This window comes from Panthera onca, chromosome E1, assembly GCF_046562875.1.
Source record: "Panthera onca isolate mPanOnc1 chromosome E1, mPanOnc1 haplotype 2, whole genome shotgun sequence".
Lineage (NCBI taxonomy): Eukaryota > Metazoa > Chordata > Mammalia > Carnivora > Felidae > Panthera > Panthera onca.
The window spans coordinates 1203138-1224061 of NC_138352.1; the positions used below are offsets into that span (position 1 = coordinate 1203138).

At 38.6% G+C, this 20924-nt stretch overlaps 1 protein-coding gene and 1 long non-coding RNA gene across 2 annotated transcripts; one reads left to right on the forward strand and one right to left on the reverse strand.

The window, feature by feature from the left end:
• Positions 1-1292: 1292 nt before the first annotated feature.
• Positions 1293-20906, reverse strand: CCDC47 (coiled-coil domain containing 47). Its single transcript, XM_060645731.2, has 13 exons — positions 20719-20906; positions 14944-15212; positions 14050-14157; positions 13366-13540; positions 11622-11743; positions 11327-11392; positions 8658-8759; positions 8346-8456; positions 7348-7433; positions 5974-6032; positions 5548-5657; positions 4990-5157; positions 1293-3001 (listed from the first exon to the last, which is right to left on the reverse strand). The coding sequence occupies exons 2-13, from the start codon at positions 15205-15207 to the stop codon at positions 2921-2923; spliced, it is 1452 nt and encodes a 483-aa protein (XP_060501714.1). The 5' UTR covers positions 15208-15212; positions 20719-20906; the 3' UTR covers positions 1293-2920.
• On the forward strand, positions 7429-8999 carry LOC145713099 (uncharacterized). The gene is made up of 2 exons (XR_014136028.1): positions 7429-7785; positions 8033-8999. It is a non-coding gene; the product is annotated as an uncharacterized LOC145713099 (long non-coding RNA).
• Positions 20907-20924: the final 18 nt, after the last annotated feature.

The window sequence follows — 20924 nt, forward strand, 5'->3', positions numbered from 1 at the left end:
ATGAAATACCAATCAGTGTTTTCCTTTGGTCTACTTCCCATCTAAAGAAACGAGTTTCACAGCTAGTGCATGACAGGGAAATGTTCTATTACTAAGGAAACAGAAATGTAGATCATCCACGCCTCATTCCAAAATACCCTGTCAGATTTTGCAGCTAAAGTTAGAGAACTCTGAGAAGATCTGCTTGGTTTCCACTGGGATAAAGGAAAGCAAAAGAGAGTAAAGCAAAGATACACCATTTGGAGAATAGTCCTAGATGATACAGAATCTGAAACAGGCTCTAGGCTCTGAGCTGTCAGCACAGAGCCCAACACAGGGCTTGAACTCCTGGACCGTGAGATGGACCTGAGCTGAAGTCAGACGCCCAACGAACTGAGCCTCCCAGGTGCTCCCTTTTTTTTTAATTAATTTTTTTCTTTTTAATGTTTATTTATTTTTGAGAGAGACAGGGTGTGAGCCAGGGAGGGGCAGAGAGAGGGAGACACAATGATACCTTACATTTTTAAATTTTTTTTTTTTTTTTCAACATTTATTTATTTATTTTTGGGACAGAGAGAGACAGAGCATGAACGGGGGAGGGGCAGAGAGAGAGGGAGACACAGAATCGGAAACAGGCTCCAGGCTCTGAGCCATCAGCCCAGAGCCTGACGCGGGGCTCGAACTCACGGACCGCGAGATCGTGACCTGGCTGAAGTTGGACGCCCAACCGACTGCGCCACCCAGGCGCCCCGATACCTTACATTTTTAAAGTGCTATAGTTTATAAGAGAATTTTACACATTACCTCTTAGTGTTGACCTACCTATGGAGTAGGAAAGAAAATAATTACTATCCTTACTTTCTAGGAGGAGGAACAGAACAGAGACTCAAAGAGGCTAGTGACTTGCCCAAAGTCAAGGGCTTAGTATTGATTTTGCTGGCACTAAAGCCAGGTCTTTATCTTCCCGGCCAGTGCCTGTTTTGTCATTGCTAAGCGCCCGGCAATGCAGAAGAGGGCTTAATGGTTTTCCAATGTGTGACAGTCAACAATATTCTCTCATTTATAGGAGAAAGAGATAATGGTGCCTTAACTAAAGAGGGGGGACTTTGAGGAGGAGCCCGTTAATAATATATATGGCTCTAAAAATAGAAAACATTCTAAAAATAACTGGTAACAACTAAGGGATTAATATCAAGGCCAACTCTTTTGAAGGAAAAGCATTTCAGTGCTGACTTCCGTGCAACAGAAAGAACACTTCTATGGGCTTATACTCTTAATAGGGCAACCCCAGAAAAGTAAAGGCGGCACTCTGAGATTTTTGTCAATTAGTTTAATATATGTCCATAGGTAGTTCATATGAATGCTTAAGTTACAAAATTAGCTGCCATGGTCCAAATGTGTGGGACTTTAAGAAAGCTTTTATTAATCAAAAGATAGCTAAGCATATCAACTTTGATTTCTAAAACCTATTTTAAACTTTGTAAAACAAGGCTAATTCTAGAATTCTATAGCATTAAAGTAATTAAATGTTATTTTTGTTATTTTAATAACTTAATTTCATGAACTGTTAAAAAAAATATTACATTTGCATCTCCCAGTTTACACATTTCTGCATTAACTTAGAGAAAAACCCATGTGGAAAGTTTCCATGCAGTTACAAAGGCAGCAGCACATACTGTTTTCACAGCAACTCGTTATTGCCTAAGAACACACCTGTACATAAAGCATCAACAAAAAAATATCCACCCACCCCTCTCCCACCAAAAAACCCAACCTTTTCCCATCCCCAGCAAAAATTACCTGGTACAAGCAGTGACTTAAAAAATGCTTTCTTAGTAGGAAGCATTTATAAAATGCAGAAATCTGAACAAGCTAAATGCTCGTGCAGATAGATGGGCCTCTCCTCAAAGAGTTCCTTCCTCAAGAGGCAGAAAGAACTCTCAATAGTTTAGGAAAGCTCATTTTTAAAAGTATATTTATGCATATTCATGGCTATTTCTTTGAAAGAACATACCCAGCCTCAACTGTGTTAGAAATAAAAGCAGAAGGAGAAGCAAAGGGACACAGCCATACACAGAGAATAGAGCTTCTCTATGAACATCCAATAGTTTGCAACAACCAAGAAGGAGAAACATGTGTAACTTCACACAGACCGCTGATCTGATCTAGGTGAAGCAGTTAATTTTTCATGCATTTGTTACTCAAGGAAAACATACACCCACTTAAATACAGCATTCACATTGTCATTAGCTCGTGGTATCAGGTAAGGAAGAAACTGTGCTCCTGTACTACCTATCCTTAGAATTTTCCATGTACATGTAAGTATCCTAAACCCTATAGATATAACACTGTCATCAGCACCTCCCACCTACAAAACATACATTGAACTACATTATGTTTTGAGTCCCTGAAATTGCACTACCACATATAGTGTTCTAAATTTTACTTTTTTATAAGGTTAATGTACACACAGAAGAAAACACCAAGCAATGTTTATTGTGCAATTCCAATAGTTATTTGTGGAATCTTGGTTTAGAGTCAGTCTTCATAGCCTTTGCAACTACCCAGTTTAAACAAAAAGCAACAATCTAATTATATATCTATAAACTTCATGATATTTCTTCAAACATCAAAGCACTAAAAGCACTGATGACTTGTGTTATAATTTTAAAAATATTTTAACACTACACAAATCTTATATATTCCTTTCATAAAATAATCAAAATAATTTGGTTATTTGGACGAGAATTACAGAAACAGAGTCCTTCCCTTGCATCTATAACCTCTGTAAAACTCCAAAAACAGAACAGATGATGACATAAGGATTTCTTAGTCACTTGGGAGTGTTTGGACTTTAAGATGAGAAAGGGACTGGTATTTTTTGTTCTCTGTGAATTCAGAGCTTCCAGGTGGCACCAGGACTCAGATCTCTGGGATGACTTTACATGGCTTTCACTTTGATTTGTTTCATTTTCATTTGCTTCTTCTCTAATTTCTTTTGCTCACGCCTCAAGGCAGCTTCCTAGAAAAAAAAAAAAAAGGGAATCTAAAGTTCTAAGCACACACAAAAAAATCAAAACTAGAATACTGACTATATTATTATTCAAAAACCTAGGCTTGTACCGTAAATAACATTTGAAAAAATAGTTATAAAAATTCCTTATATCTATGGTGGTTAAAGAAAATTAGCTTGAAAGGAAGTAAAGGTAACTCAAATCTCAGAAAGAAATTAAACACTACGTTTAAGCAGCCTTAAGCAGCGTTTAAGCAGTAAATCAGAATACTGACTTTTCCTATACCAACTTAACTTTCCAACACCAACTTAACTTTTATCATCACATTTACGTGTATCTGCCAAGGATTTGTACTGCAGTTCAGAAAACCTTAAGATCTTGTTTGTTCAGGCTAACAAGAGATGTTAATTTTGCATCTCTTATTAGCATAGATGTTAAACCTAAGCACAATATTTCGATGTGTAATGTTCAAATGGGAATTTTTATCCTATTTTTATTTAGGAATTACGAGGTTAGACAGAAAGAGAAAAAGAAGCTCCAAACACATTATTTTGGTGGTAAAAGTCACTGGTTATTATTACCTGTACGGAGGGAAACCTTAGAGGCCAAGCCAAAGTATGACTTCACTGTTGGTTACTAGGGGTCACAACTGATTAAAGATTATTTCATATGTAATCTCAAACTTAATATTTTTAGAAGTTTGGGGTAGAAATGTGCTGAGAAATATACTCCCCTATTGGTATAGGATTGAGAAGATATGGAATAGGGAAAACAGAAGCACGTAGTATGGACAGTTATTGACAGTATAACAAATTACATTTCAAAGGGTGATTTGTAAAATTGGTGGTTTGGGAACTTTTGACTATGTTAGGTTTCAACATTAGATGAGGAAAAACTATTTACCAGCGCAGCAGTGGGAAGCTTGAATGTTTATCCAAACATAGCTGTGCTATTGTGTAAGTACCCCAAAGAACCGAACCATCACTGTTAACACTGCTTTTATTTTTAATGTTCATCTATTTATCTTGAGAGAGTGAGTGAGAGAATCCCAAGCAGGCTCTGTGCTGTCAATGCAGAGCCTGATGTGGGGCTCAATCTCATGACTGCAAAAGCAACGACTTGAGCTGGTATCAGGAGTCGGACACTTAACCAACTGAGCCACCCAGGTGTCCCGTTAACACTGCTTTTATAGGAAAACAAAATCAAATGAAAAATGGTGGAAAGGATAAAATGGGAGGAGGCCTGTGGTATCCTGGAGACTGTACTCAACAGCATTAATGACACCATTGCAACTGCAGTGCCACTCAGCAGCCTCACTGCTTCCTGGCAGCAGGTCTCCTTCATTTCTAAGGATTTTCTTCAGTTCTCGAGATTATTCTCATTAGAATTCACATCTCCCAGAACTTTATTCTCTCTCTTTTTTTTTGACCAGCATTCACAAGGTTTAAAATTTAGAGCTGGACTATGGCATCTTATTTCAAAAAAATGTGAGACTGTGCTGATGTTTAAAACATACCACAACCTATAAAGCTCTTGAGTTTGAGATTTTGGTTACATACAAAATAGAAAACAAAAATACAAACAAAAATATTAGAATTGTCTAATTCTATAATCAAATTAAAAATCTCATAAAACAAGATGTATTTGGACACGTGCTGGCTTCTATTAAAATTCCTAATTTCTTTCTACTTAAGTTAGGTGTTTGGCTTGAAAAATCACAGTGGAACTTTCAAAATGGGATTGTGCTGGGGAAAGGATCATTTATATCATCCTCCAGGATCACAGACTCAATCTAAGATGGTTTGAAAAGGAAGGATAATTTATTCTCCTTTATAGTGCTATCAAGTAACTAATAATATCCCAAGTACTGACAAAATGCTAAACCTTTAAGTCTGTGTACATTCCTACACAGAATTACCTTAACAGTCAATATGGCACAATAGGTATCCTAATAAATTCTAGTTTTACCACTAAGCAGGGAGAAGAAAAGTCTTACCTCCAGCCTGCGCTGTTTCTCAGGATCTTCCTCATTCATGATTCGCTCCTTCTCTGCTCTTTTCTTTTCCTCACGCCGAGACTGTGCAGCTTCCTGTCTTTGCACATGTGTTAGCTTCAGGAAGTTTTCTTCTACTCGAGCTCTGTTTTTATCTGCTTTTTGTTTGCCCTTTTCCCCAAGAAACAAAGTGTTTCATAAGAAATCCATTTCAATCCATTTCAAGTCCCCTTTAGTATTCTTTTACTTTTCTTTTTCTTAAGTTGGTTTATTTTGAGAGAGAGAGGCAGAGAAGGAGCTGTCAGCGCAGAGACCAACGTGGGGCTCAATCCCACAAACGACAAGATCATGACCTGAGCTGAGATCAAGAGTCAGACACTCAACCCACTGAGCCACCCAGACAACCGTTAGTATTTTTTTAAAAACTATTCCCATTTAGTACTTTCAAGTCAACTAGCAAACTAGCAAAGATATAATCACTGAAATCATTGCTCACTGACTCCCCTGGGGGGAAAATAACAATAAAAGGTGCCAACTTATAATAAAGGCTGTGGGTCTTACCTCTCTGTTGAGTCGGAACTTTTTGGCTTTATCGATAGAATAAATCACCATGTTCATCAAGGGTAGCAAAGCCTCCATATCCTTTGGGTAAGTGTTACCTGAGCCAGGCACTGGAAAACAAAGCCATTTGCCTATTGAGTTAATGGCAGCATTAATACTTCTGGGTCACCCAACTCCGGTGTTTTGTTTGTTTGTTTGTTTTAAATAGGCTCCTTTCTCCTTAGTGTCTTAGGCAGCTAAAATGCAGCAGGAAAAAAACAAATTAAAATAAATAAAAGGATCTCTTATTGAAGAAACCCAAAAACCAAAAAGCAGGCATGGAGGTAATTTTAAGGTAAGTTTTTGTGGCTTTTAGGAGGGAACAATACTCTCCTTAAGATCGTCTCACAGAAAATGAAGAACTCAGGCTAAGCACAGAACACTTACCATTAAATGTAAACAATAGTGTCCTTTTAGTGTCAGGTAGCTTTAAAGGCTGACCTTCCCTGTCATAAAAGAAAGGCTATTTTAGAACATAAGAAAGATACTTTCCATTCACATAAGTCACTCAATTCACTTAGATGATCAGATACCTGCAAATAATCAGCACAGTATTTGGCTTGGCATCTCAAAGTTGAATAGAATCTCAAAGCCTGAAGAAGCTTTACAGATCCCCTGGTCCACTCGTCTATCTAATGGATGCATTCCCAAGTCATCTTCATTGTACACCTGGGAATTCCAGTGATGCTCCCCAGGCGGGATATATTCCTCTTACCTGGGGAGCCAGAAATGAGCTTGTATTTAAGTATGAGGCCCGCATTTTAAAGAATATGTTTACTTATTTTGATGGATTTTTATGTTTTACTTCCAACTTATATCTTCCTATAATGAAACATCTTATTTTTGAGTCAGGGCTCAGAATAAATTTATAAATGATCTACTATAGCATACAGAATTTAGTTCCTACTCACCAAAGATTCCTTTGTAATCTTTGACTATCAACCCTCCTCTCTTCCCCCTACACATAAAAGGCTCCATGAATGTCACAATGTGATACTTTGCCCGCAGTGTTGTTACTAAATTGAGCAAAGCAAGGATGACGCAATACTATCCAGAGGCATAAGGACCTGAATAATTTTGACACGCAACTAAAATCTGGATTAGCTTTTAACCCAACTCCATAGTTTATGAGAGAGAAGCCCCTAACCAAAAATTTAGGTCAGAACCAATTCTACACCAAGGGTAAACTTAAATGAGTACGCGCTCCTGAGACAGGATGTAATTTCAAACAAACTCGGGTCCTGAATGTGAACAATCAAACAGTATTACTCTAAAGCCAGAAACTCTTATCACATTGACAGCATCTGATAATACACCACGAAAGAATACAATCACTGAACTATTCAAAGAAGGAAGCCAGAAAGGGCCATGAACTATAAAATGCAGAGACTTGCAATCAAACATAAGTCAAACATCACAGATTCATATTAGAAATTAAAAAAGGAAAGAAAAATCTCGACTACAAAGGACAAAGAGATTAGCAATTACATTTTCTTAGTATTTGCCATTCTGTAAGATTATCATACACCTCACTGAGCAGCTGGTGCATACATTCGGTGACACACAGCAAACTGGGAGGCTTGTCTCCCATAGGTTTTCAGTTACCTTCATGACACATGCAGTCCAAGCAAAGGAAAACTTAGGATGCCTGTCATCAACTTCCCTCATTTGACAAGAAAAACTGCAGAAGCACCTTGTGGGTGTTTCAACACAGAAAGCTAGCGGGGACAGTTAATTTCAATATTTTTATCTCATACGTACTCTTGCATAATTTTTGGACCAGAGAACTGGTCTGAAAAATGAACGGATTCAATCTTGTCAGCATAGTGAGTAAGAAAGTGAACCATCTGAAATAAAGAAAAAAAAATTTTTTTTATGTAGGGTTTGATGCATTTCCCTTTTTTTCATAAAGATATTCACTTTTTAATCCTTCTTACTTTTTCAAAATGGCATTAAGGTTAAAGCTTTTAAAAAATGAAATTTAAGATAAGGGATGTCTATGATGAAAACAGCATCTTTCTTTGGTCATACCAATGATCGAATTTCTTATTGAACAGCTGAAAATACATCTCAAAATAATGTTCCAAACAAGAATGAAAGCATGAAGATAAAATCTAAAATAGTTTCAGGGGAGTCTTCATAAGCACATCAACTTGAACTTACATGAGAACTGTCTTTAAGCTACTCCGTGTTTTTTTTGTTTTTTTTTATAATTTTTTTTTTTTTCAACGTTTTTTATTTATTTTTGGGACAGAGAGAGACAGAGCATGAACGGGGGAGGGGCAGAGAGAGAGGGAGACACAGAATCGGAAACAGGCTCCAGGCTCCGAGCCATCAGCCCAGAGCCTGACGCGGGGCTCGAACTCACAGACTGCGAGATCGTGACCTGGCTGAAGTCGGACGCTTAACCGACTGCGCCACCCAGGCGCCCCTCCGTGTTTTTAAGATACTGAGATGTGCTACCATTCCACAATCAATAGAAAAAAAAAAATGGACTAAATGCCATGGTGATAAGGATTAATGTTGTAGTCCTTTTACAAAAAACTTGAAAGCCACTAGCAATCCTAGGAATAACTTGCTCTTGGTTTAGAGAGATTTACTTGACTAATTAAGCTATCTTTTTTGACAAACTAATCTATTGCTTAAAGAAGGTATTTTAATGTTTGTGAGGGAAAGGAATAGAGCATTGTCATAAAATGAAGGACTTGTGCCCTGTAAATGCTGAGGTCTGCAAATGTTATGTCTTCTATTGCATTTACCTTTGTATCCATCATTCCCTCCGTGACTTCTCCCATCTCTGACAGGATGGCCAAGGAGTCTGGCAGTCCATACTTTGCTCCAGACTTAGGTTTGTCGCTACAGAACTCACTCTAGAGGAAGAAGTAATTGAAGATAAGACATGACATTTTATTATAAACAAAACTTTCTTCCTCAAGAGAGTATGTTCTGACCTCTTTCAAAGTGGTGCTTAACGATTCAAGTGATATGATTAAATACCCTATGCCCTCAAGTTGAATGTCTATGTAATAAAAAGGGACAGTTTTACATATATTTGAGTTGGAACAACATACCAGATCCTGCATCTCCTTCTGGAGTCGCACCAAGGCTTTCCGAGTGCCAACAGCAAATACATAGGTATCCATGTCTTCATCGTTCATGGTTACTTTTATTTGCTTTAAAAACAATTACAAAACTCACCTGTTAGTTTCCTATGATAGCCCCCAAGATTCCCACCCCTTGGTGTGTACATCCTCCCCTTGAATGGGAGGAACCTGTGAAAATGATGGATATCATTCCCATGATTATGTTGTGTCGTGTGGCAGAAGGTTGCTGATTAGATGACCGAGTTAGTCAAAAGGGACTTTATCCTGGAATGATCTAACCAAGTGAGCCCTCAACTCAAAAGGGACAGGGCCCTAGTTGAAGAAAAAAGTTGAAGTGGGAAAGGGCTTATGGGGGGAACCATGTGCCAAAGACTGCAGAATGGCCTTTAGGAGCTGAATGGTTTCCAGTTGGCAACAGTAGGAAACTGGGAACTTAACAACCATGGGGACATGACTTCTGCCAACCACCTAAATGACCTTGAGAAGAGGACCCCATGCTCTAGAACTTCAAGTTGCCGAACATTTAGATTTGCTGGGAGGGCAGTACAATCCAAAGAGAGCCTGGAAGCTCTGCACACCACCTCCACCCCCACACCTTACCTGAATGGGGCTATTCCTGAATAGATTTCATTTTTAAATAATCTCCATATCCAACCATGGGTCTTGAACTCACAACCCCAAGATCAAGAGTCCCATGCTCTACCAATTGAGCCAGCGAACTCTTGATTTATAGCCAGGTAATCAGAAGTACGATGGCCTGGGACTTGCAACTGGCATCTGAAGTGAGAGCAGTCTCACGGGACTCAGATTTTTTTACTTGTGGAATCTGGCACCAACTCCAAGTATACAGTATCAGAAGTGAATACAACTGAATTGCTGGACATAAACAGCTGGTATCTGGACAATCAGAGAATTGCTTGCTCATGTTGGAAAATACCACAGAGATAGCTAAATAGTTTTTAATAAACTGCATTGGACCAGGGAGATAAAGTAAAAAAACCTGAAGAGTCTGGTATGATAAAACATGACACTATTTGTCATGTTAATCATATTTTAAAACGTCTGGGCCAAAAATGATCAGTATTTCGAAGGGAAGTGTTAAAGTACAGAAATATAGCAAAGACCTGGCAAGATGGCAGCTATAAAAGGAAAGATTTTCTGCTTTTCCATTGTTGAGCAGAAATTACACAAAACAACACCTTAAAAAAAACAAACAAACCCAGGAAAAGGACTAAAAAATATAGAAAATCATGTTTGTTGAGGCTGTTTATCTTTGCAGAAAAAAAGGGATAAAATGATTGCTGGCTGAGGGAAAACAGATTAAATCTACCTCAGGGAAGAACTGAAAAGGATTAAAACAACACTCTAAAGAAGAGTTTCCACAAAAAGATAGCTGAAGATGCAGCAAAATTTCCTCCTTTCTACCTAATCAGATGGTAACTAGTAGGAGAAAGAATGACAGGACTCCTAACTGATGAGTCTCTAAAAATTAGTAGATTGAACCATCAGTGGCCATATTAGAAAAATTAAATGAATAAAAGATAGGTTTGCAACTAAAAATGAGACCTTTAAAATGAGTTTCAAGCCAATGACCTCCCCCTGGCAGCCCAGCAAGTTCTGTGCCCAATGTGGGACTTGAACTCACAACCCCAATATCAAGAGTCATACACTCCAGACTGAGCCAGCCAAGTACCCCAATCCAATGACATTTCAAAGTATCTAATTATATTACTTATACAGCAATTGTTAACCAAATAATGCTTTGTATTTTGACATATATGCAGCCATTTCTTGTTCTACTAGTATATATGAGAAACTATATTTTTTTATATTTTGGATTCTTGTAGCATTGGGAGGCAGCACTTACTTATTGAATGAATGGAGAGGGGGGAATGTGGCATTTTTGACAAAGGACACAATCTGCAGATCAACATGTTGATTTAAATTTTTTTTTTTTTTTTTTTTTTTTTCCAACGTTTTTTTATTTATTTTTGGGACAGAGAGAGACAGAGCATGAACGGGGGAGGGGCAGAGAGAGGGAGACACAGAATCGGAAACAGGCTCCAGGCTCCGAGCCATCAGCCCAGATGCCTGACGCGGGGCTCGAACTCACAGACCGCGAGATCGTGACCTGGCTGAAGTCGGACGCTTAACCGACTGCGCCACCCAGGCGCCCCAACATGTTGATTTAAATAAAGGGAAGAAGGTATACCAAACAATAAGGTCCCCAGATCACAATTTAAGCTCATTCAGCCAAAGACGTATTATTTGAAGCAAAAAATATTTGAAAAGAAACCCATCTTGCTGTCAAGATAAAAGCATACACAAAGCACAGAGTAAGACATGAGGGCAAACTGTCTGTGACAACTATTCCCCCCACCCCCCCATCATCCAGGCTGACTCAGCAAACCTACCTAGTGCTACAGTATTATCTCCTTCCCTACAAAAAGCACATGTTCCCACTCCTCACAGTTGGCACCCTAAGTAGAAGGTAATCTGTTGAAATAGAAAAGGGTCCATTTTTGGCAAGGGACACAAGTTGCCTGAAATTCAAACAGAATCCAGGCAAGGAATGGAATAGACTCTAAGAAGTTAAGAATTCAATGTATACATAGAAAACTACTAAAAATACATACCACTTGATCACTCACTGGTCTCATCATCCGGGCCAGGACATTCAGTAAGTCTTGTCTCTTGAGGAACTGAGAAAACAAGGGAATAGTTGCAACTTTTATTACTATAAAGAAAAGACCTTGAAAGGGGAATCACATGTTTTATCAAATATACTCTACATTTACCAGTTAGTAGAAAGATGATTTTTAGACCTAATTTAGTCAAAAAAGAAAGGATAAGACACTGAATTTGGCCTTGGAATCATACTGGAGAAAAATTAAAGGAAGATATACATTGTACCAGAAATTCTGTACTTACCCTCAGCTGGATAAGCATCCCTTCACAGCACACTCGACCAGAACACCACAGGTTGTAGATATGTTCATTCTCCTGGTTCAGCTTTCCTGTGCTTGTGGCTTCTTTGTTAGTTCCATCATCCCCTAGGGGTAAACCCACTTAATGTGATTCACTGAGAATGTTGGGGCCTAATCACCACATCTTCCTCCATTCTGACCCCCAAATGATCATACCTTTAGTGAAGCAATACTTTGCTATCTTATAGAACTCTTCTTTGGACATATGTTACAACAAATGGGCATCATTCCTTTTAATATTCTTTATTGTCTCCACCAAAAAAACTAGACTCCAGGGTGCCTGGCTGGCTCAGTTGGTAGAGCATGCAACTCTTCATCTCGGGGTTGTGAGTTCGAGCCCCATGTTGGGTGTAGAGATTACTTAAAAATATAATCTTAAAGGGGCACCTGGGTGGCTCAGTCAGTTAAGCCTCTGACTCTTGGTTTCAGCTCAGGTCATTATCTCACAGGCTCTGCATGGACAGCAGGAACCTGCTTAGGATTCTCTCTCCTCCTCTTTCTGCCCCTCCCCTGCTTGCTCTCTCTCTTTCAAAATAAATAAACTTAAAAAAAAAATTTTTTTAAATTATGGACTCAAGATGACTTATTAATGATGATCTGATTGGAATATAAATGCCTCAGAATTAGCTACAAAATGGAGCAAAGTCAGTTTAAATGTCTGTCAAAAGTTAAAACTAACAAAAAGAAACTCCTATGCAGTAAATAAAAAGTACCATTAATACAAACTATTCACCACTCCCTCTTGTGTATCCTATGGATTAACTTTAACCAAATTTGCTTTTCCAACAGCAACATGGTAACACTGGCATTGAGTTGTATTTTAGATCTAGAGAGACCTCAAATTCCAATCATTTCCTCCCTTCATTTAATCCATTAAGTGTACAAATTGCTCGACCTCACAAGGTAAAGCAGACTGACACACCAAATGAAAACACATGAGGGGAAGTGGAAGGCATTAAAGGCTGTTTCTTTTTTTCCTAATTTCCAAGTCAAAAAGTACTCTGAAATACTATGGTACAGTGGAGAGAGCACAGACTTTGAAAGCAGGTAGACTACTGTTCTAGTATCATGTTGCAATGTACTAGCTTAGACAAATTGTAACATTCTTGGACTTCAGTTCCTCTAGAAAACAGAAACTGTTTCCAAGTAAGTGTCGTTACAAGGATTACATAAGAAACAATGTATGCAAAGGACCTAATATAACAAAAAGGCAATCTGCTAAAGAGCTGAGCAGATAGATACTTACTTGCTTACTGAAAGGAAACAAAGTATGAAAGGTCAAACTGAGGTGAAGGTGGGTTGAGTCCACTTTACTCTCTAGGCCACACAAGTCCAGGGGTTCCTCTAAGATACTTTAGTGCGTACCTTCTCAGTGGATCCAAAACTAAAGTTCCCAGAACTTGAGGGAATTCTAAGGGATTTCTAATTTCTAAAAGATGAACTGAAAGCATTTATCAAGCTACCTAAAATGTCAAAATTCCTTACTGACTAATGAAAAATTAGAAAATTACTTCATAAATGCAATTAATTCAGTACATGCAACCTAATAAAAATGGGATCCTTGAGAAAAAAAAAGCATCCTCTTCAGCAGTCCATGAAAGCAGTTAGAGGCTTATACTGAGGGCAACAAATAGTTCTTACCAGGTGGCGTTCGAGCATGCAGCTGGTTTTGTATTGGCCCAACTTACCTACTAAGGTAAAGTTGCTCTCCAGAAGCTCTCTATGAGTGTTAAACCAGGCTTGGGCAAGGCGGCTGTTTTTATTCTTCCCGATGATATAATTCATGATGTAGGCGAGCAGACCAGTTACCATCAAAATTTCTAGATAATAACTCTCCCAACTGTTCTGGAGGTGTGCAGGAACCTAAAGATGAACAATCATTCCATTTAATGTTGGCTGAGGCTGAAGGAGATGGAGTCCATCCAACTCATGGGATAAAGGAGAATAAAAAAACCCATAAAGAGAAGTGGATAATTTAGATAACTGTCATTGATCATGGTTATACTTTGAAAAATATGCCCATTTTGTTTTCTAGGTCAGCCTCAGAAAGATTCTTTAAGGAAATGTGAGGACAATCAAACAGAATGAAAAGCTGGAAAGCCCTCTGTATTAAACTTGATTCTGAGTCCCACCCCAAATAAATCCAGTTTCTAGTCTTATCATTCCTCGATAAATAAAACTAGGAGGGCCAGAATAAGAACATAGGGGTTGCTTCTCTAGGTGTGGTTTTATCAGAAGAATTGATGACAAACTCTTTCACAGCTCCCACCATTACATCAACACCAGCTACATGTCACTAGTTATATTTCTGGGATTAATGACAACCAGATATTTTGTTGGTTAGTTTAGAATTCAGAATCCTGTATACCTACATCAACAATTGTTATTGGGTCTTTATTTTTGCTAGAAGAAGTGTCTGGTTTGTCTTCATAACCTTCAAATTCTTCGTCATCATATGGCTCACTCTCCGTATCTCCCTCCTACAAAAACGAGGCACAATCTGTTTCCCCCTACAAATGTGGCCAGCAATTGCATCTCATTTTTGTAGGCAGTATTTGTAGAGGAAAACAGAACATGTAAGCAGCAGCACAGAACACAGATATTCCATGTTTGTAAGAAATGATAACTCTCCATGCATTTCTAGATAATAACTCTCCCAACTGTTCTGGAGGTGTGCAGGAACCTAAAGATGAACAATCATTCCATTTAATGTTGGCTGAGGCTGAAGGAGATGGAGTCCATCCAACTCATGGGATACAATTCCCACCCACACATGGTATTCACTACCCCTTCCAGCCAGGCTCTCCATAGGAGAAAAATACAATCCATTCTTCCATCAATGTAAAAGGTGGGAACCTACCAAAAAATTTAGAAGAGTTCCACCTACCAAACAAAAATAAAGATACCAGAGGGTAAGATATCACTCCCTAGATGTGGGTGTTACTTTTTTTTTTTTAACGTTTATTTATTTTTGAGAGAGAGGAAGTGTCTCACTCTGTCTCTACAGAGTGAGAGCGGGAAAGGGGCAGAGAGAGAGGGAGACACAAAATCTGAAGCAGGCTCCATTCTCTGAGATGTCAGCACAGAGCCCGACACGGGGCTTGAACTCACAGACCACGAGATCATGACCTGAACTGAAGTCAGACGCTTAACTGACTGAGCTACCCAGGCACCCCTGGGTGTTACTTTTAATGTCTAGGGAAAGTGTCAGTTACAAATTTTCCCATGCTTCCACTTTCCTAAGAAATCAAGAAAAAGAACTTCACCTGGGTATCTGCATCTTCAAAATCTCCTTCTTGGTTTTCATCCTGCCCTTCCAACTCCACGGTGGTCTCATCTTCATCATCTTCAGTAGTTATCACCCGTTGAGGAGATTCAGTAATAGAATCTTCTGTGACATCTTCAAATTCAGCAAAGTCATTATCATCATATTCCACTATGTCTTCCTCATCATCAAAATCATCAAATTTGGCTTCAGAGACACTCCCAAACACCAAAAGGACAACACAGAAAGCAAGGAAGGCTTTCATTGCACCTTAAAAATGAGTTAAAAAAACACAAAAAACAAAAACCCTTAATGGACAGCCATTCTGCACATACCAAATTTTGTAATAAAAAATATATCTATGATTCTCTCCTGCTTTAAAAAAACTTAATACTATTCATTTCAAATAGTGTTATATAAAGAGCAATGGTGAGGGTCAAGAGATCTGGGTACTAGTCTGGACTGTGTCACTACTTATCTGTTAAATCCTGGGCAAGTCGTTTAATTTCTTTAGGTTGGTTTCCATTAACACTGGGTATTAAGTTTTGTTTTGTTTTGTTTTGTTTTTGAGAGCCTATAAAAGCTTTATATAGGAACTGGGAAGTGGTATAATGAAATAAGAATGAGATCCAACTATTGATCCATTAGCAGTAATAAATGGATAGAAAAGCTACTCATCCTTAGATCAATTTTGTGTGTATCCGGATATCTGAATATCAATAATCAAAGCACATGTTTAATATACAAAAGTTCTAGGCCCTGTCCTAAAGGCTTTACAAAAAGCAACTAATTTAATCCTCATAACCCTTTGAGGAAAGTAACATATTAACATCCCCATTTCACAGACAAGTAAAAGGAGGCAGAGTAACACAACTAGTTACGCTAAGTAACACAACTACCAAGTGGCATAGAGCTATGATTTGATCCCAGTTATGTCTCCAGAATCCCTACCATATGAACCATTTCTCAAGTGGCTTCTCAAATGTAGGCCAGTGACTATGATTTTTATATCACTTACTTAAAGTAGTAATTAAATAAATAGAATTAAATTCATCAGTATTTCACAGCTTTCTAAAAAGAACACTAGATGTTCCACCACCCAAATAAGTTTCTGAACCAACAAATAACATGAAATCAGATCTGTGACAAAAATGTGCCAAATGATATGAAAACAAAGAGGACAATGAAATCATCTTATCAAACAGGTAAGGCTTTACCAAAAAAGGGAGAACATTTGATCTAGAGTTTAAAAAGTAGTTAGATTTAAACCATCAAATCTATTTAGGCTGTACTTCCAGTCCTCATCTCTCATCTACACACCAGCCCTATAGCACCGATTTTCTAACAGACACATCCATTTTCATGTCCTACAGACTTTTTTTCTGTACAAGGTCAAATAATAAACATTTTAGGCTCTGTGAACAACATATTGGTCTCAATTGCATATTCTTTTTTAAAACAACCCTTTAAAAATGCAAAAAAAAAAAAAAAAAACAACCCCAAAAAAACCCCATTCTTACTTCATAGGCTATACAGAAACAGTCTGTCTCTCAGGCTGCAGTCTGCTGATTACTGCCTGACGATCATCTCAAAATCAACAGGTACCTGAATTTCTCCATTAATATCAATCCCATTTTTCCAGGCTTAACTTGTTGAAAAGAGTGAGATATCTAATCCTTGTGTTTCCTTCTTTGGTTCCCAAAGTCACCATGATAATCCAAGTTACCATCACCTGCTGAACAATCAAAGTATTATCCTAAATGGTCTCCCCATCTCAACTCGCTCCCTACTTCTCTTACCAAAAAAACTGTATCATCTTCCTAAAATACAACTTTTGTTACCTAAGAATTCAATAACCACCAAAGGCTAACAAATTCCTACAGAATATTATAAACTCCTCTGGCTTTTACTGCTTTTCAGAAGATGATCCTACCATATCTAATCAAATTACCCTCATTGAACATATCACCACATCAGATTAACTATGGCAAGAGAAGTAAAACATGATTCCTGAATAATCATAAATTTGCATGATACTTTAGCTTCAAGGATATGTGTTACAATATTATTTATGATAGTAAAAAATTTGCAACTCTTAGGTTAAACTATGGACACATACAAAAAATAAATTTACTTTTTGTCCATTAAAAATCATTACAAATAGGGCACCTGGGTGGCTCAGTCGGTTAGGTGTCCAGCTCTCCATTTCCACTCAGGTCATGAGCCCCATATTGGGCTCTGTACTGATGGTGCAGAGCCTGCTTGGGATTCCTCTCTCTCCCTCTCTCCCTACCCCTCCCCTGCTCACACACTCTCTTTCAAAAAAATAAACAAACAAAAAATCGTTACAAATGAAGCGAGAAACCATGTTGTTTTAGAAGCACATACACAAAACCAAAAAGGTTTAGAAGGACATAAATATAAGTAATTATTTTGTATAGTAAGATAATGAGCATTTTGCCTTTACTTTTTCTTTTTTTCCTATGATGTGTTTTTGTAATAAAAAATTCTCTTAAAAACTAAAAGCATGGTTCCTGCATGAAAGAAGGTGCTGCAGACTATAGAATAGCTATATCACAGACTCCTGAAATAATGTATTTTAAAGTCTGGTATAATAGAGCATTGGGTTTGTAGACCCAAGTCAGAGAAATTAGGCTAGAAAGGACAGCAGGAGCCAGATCATGATGGTCCTTATTTAAATACCACACTAAGAAGTCTGGATAATTAGAATCACCTAAAGGATTTAGGTAGGAGTGGCACTATCAGATTTGCAAGTTAACCCTGACAGCTCATATACAGGAAGAATTGGAAAAGTAGAAGTGTTGAGATAGTCAGATAAGATTGAACTGGCAGTGGTATTGGGAATGAAGAGGAAAACAGATTTGACAGATACTAAGAATTATACATGTCAGCATACAGTGACGGGATATAGGGAATGTGGGAAAGGAAGATCTGGGTGATTCCAAATTTTGGCTTGATTCATAGCCAAAGTCATCCTTGAGATAAAGAACAAAGCGGGAGGGGGAAGACAATAAATTAAATTTACTACCTGTTGAAAAGTCTGGAGTATTTTCAGGCAGTATGTTAGATGATTAACATTTATCTCTTGATTTTCACAAAATCCCTACAAAAAGTATAACTTATTTTAGAGAGGGAGAAAAGGAAGTATTTGAAATACTTATATTGTATAAGTATTGTATATAATGCTTACATAAGTATTTCAAATACTTATATTTGAAATATAAGTCTGGAGTTCAGCATACAAGTCTAAGATGCAAACAGAGACGGTGCAGGAATGGATGAGATCACCAGGGAGTATTAAGAGTTAGGTTTAAAAAAAAAGCACCAGGACACCTGGGTGGCTCAGTTGTTAAGCATCCAATATCAGCTCAGGTCATGATCTCATGGTTCATGGGTTCAAGCCCTGCTGACAGCTCAGAGCCTGGCGCCTGTTTCAGATTCTGTCTCCCTGTCTCTCTGCCCCTCCCCCACTTATAAACGTTAAAAAAAAATTTTTTTTAAAGCACCAAAAACTCTTGAAACATATCATTACAGCTAAGAACTGGAATGGGAAAGTAAGGAATGGTTAGAAAAAAAGAAGAGACTCTGGTCAAAGAGGTAACATAGAAGTCAAAAGGAGAAGTCTATTTCTAAGAAGGAAACAGAGCTCAGTTTCAATTGCTGCAAAAAGTTCAAGTAAGATATGGACCAGAAATTTCCAAATGCTAACAATGAAATCATTATTGGCAACTGCAGGGAAGTGGTTAGGATGAAAATCAGAATGCAGGGAGTTTAGTACTAACAGGGTGAGTGGTGGCAAAAGGGAGTATGCACAACTCTTCTTTTTTTTTTTTAATGTTTATTTATTTTTGAGAAGGAGAGTGTGAGCAGGGGAGGGGCAGAAAGAGAGAGGGAGACACAGTATCTGAGGCAGGCTCCAGGCTCTGAGCTGCAGCACAGAGCCTGACACGGGGCTTGAACCCATGCACTGCGAGATTATGACCTGAGCCGAAGTTAGACGCTTTATCGACTGAGCCACCCAGGTGTCCCGATGCACTACTCCTTCAAGGTGCTCTGGGACAGTGAATATTCTATATCTCATATTTACAACACTGTAAATTCTTTTTTTTTTAAGTAGGCTCCATGCCCAACATGGGGCTTGAACTCATGACCCTGAGATTGAGAGTCTCATGCTCTTGTGACTGAGCCACCAAGGTGCCCCAACAACACTGTAAATTATTAAAGGAATCAGTTCAATCAAAGGTTATTGCCTAATACCTTGCAATGCAAGGCTGCTCAAGAAATATACTCAGAACTGAACAAAGTTCATAAAATGTGAAAGGCACAAATGATTTGAGAAATGCCATAAAGGACAGGCTAATCCTTTCCAATATCTGATCTTTAAGGTTAGCACCAGGGGACATTTTATGGAAAAACATAGTTGCCTTCTCAACACCAACCTCAAAAGAGGTTTGTGATGTGTCTCCAAACATTGTTAGCTTCCTTTAATTATCTTTATTATAGTCAAAATTGGAAGAAATATGAAAAAGAGTATGTACTTTGGTGGAGTTACATTTAGTTTAAAACATCAGCCCTACCATTTACAAGTCATATGATCTTAAACTAATTACTTAAAATTCCCTGTTCCTCACATACAAAAAAGGGATATCCATTCACTACATGCCTCATAGGGCTGTAGTTGCTATTACAGGAGATATGTGCCTGGCACATGTAAAGTATTCATTAAATACTAATTCTCATTATTTCCTTCCCCTGTGCCTTAGGAACACCCTTTAAGATTTAAAACCTTAACTTTTAGTGCTTCCCTTTTCAGATCCCAGTTTTATACTTTTTCAAATAGAAGCAAATAAAGATTAACATTAGCACAGTCAACTTGCTTAACTGCCAAAAAGTCTGATCATTTCCAATTGAACTTCCACTTAGAATGTTCACACCATAGAAACATTTGAAGAAAACTCAGCACTGTAACAAGCCGCCTTCAAGGTTATTTAGGTTAAAATTATCCAAGTCACTTATACCTTGGCCTTCCCTCTGAGAAGTTTCTCAGCTGCACCTGTCATTTCATTTCTCAAAAGCACAACTCCCTGCCAGGCCACCCAGTCCTGAGAGTCCTGGGGCAGGGAACACAAGCACTAACAAGTCTGGTTTGATTATCTCCTGCTAGCTCACCCGGTAGTCTCTCCAAAACTGGATCTGGACTTAAAAACCAAAGAGGAAGAAGTGGAGAAATCACTCCTTGTTGTCGTTTCAGATTAGGCCTTTCTGACAACTGCCAGACTATGAGACTTCTGGAAAACATGCAGACATTCCCGTGTCTCTTTACACCCGTTGGATAAAAAAATACTTTTATGTTAGAAATGGCCACAGAAATTGTTGCTTCTGTTAAACCACCAGGGTTTTTCCATGGAGAGTCAATTCATCCCAACGGCTATACTCCATTCTTCCTGCTGCACACTTTAAGCTTCCTGTAACTTTGCCCTTCTAGTTGGCATCTGCCCACAGCTCTGCGGGTAAGTTCTCAAAAACCGTTAAAATCACTCCAACCTCGAAGACCAAAAGAAAATGGGCTTTGGTGTGGGCAAAGCTTGTCTTTAGTTTTTAAGGTCAGCAGAGGTGAGAAGGAGCGATCCATGTCACCCTGAGCCTGACAGGGAGGTTGGGTGGGAATCAGGACCGGAGTAGGCCACGCAACTTAAAAGTCACCGCTCGGTCCGGCCCGGCCCCACCGACTAACGCGTCATGGTCCGTTTCCTACCTGTATCGGCGTCTAGAACCTAGCCAAGCGCTCCTGCAGCCGTCGTTTCTCCGCCCGGCCGCCACCTGCACGGTCACCGAGATTTTACCACTCCCGATCCCTCTAGGACACAGCCGTACCAGGTAGCTCAGTCACGCTGAGCCACTCTTCACGTACCCTCCGCTATCCGTTACGTAGAATGCGTGCGGACTGTCCGCGCCTGCGCG

What these genes read in the sequence shown, in the direction of transcription:
- CCDC47 (XM_060645731.2), bottom strand. Translation starts at nt 15,207, where the DNA reads ATGAAAGCCTTCCTTGCTTTCTGTGTTGTCCTTTTGGTGTTTGGGAGT. An exon ending in ACCCAATAACAATTGTTGAT is followed by an intron (nt 13,541 to 14,049) that starts GTAGGTATACAG and finishes GTTCATCTTTAG; the next exon opens with GTTCCTGCACACCTCCAGAA. An exon ending in AGTTCCGACTCAACAGAGAG is followed by an intron (nt 5,158 to 5,547) that starts GTAAGACCCACA and finishes CTTGGGGAAAAG; the next exon opens with GGCAAACAAAAAGCAGATAA.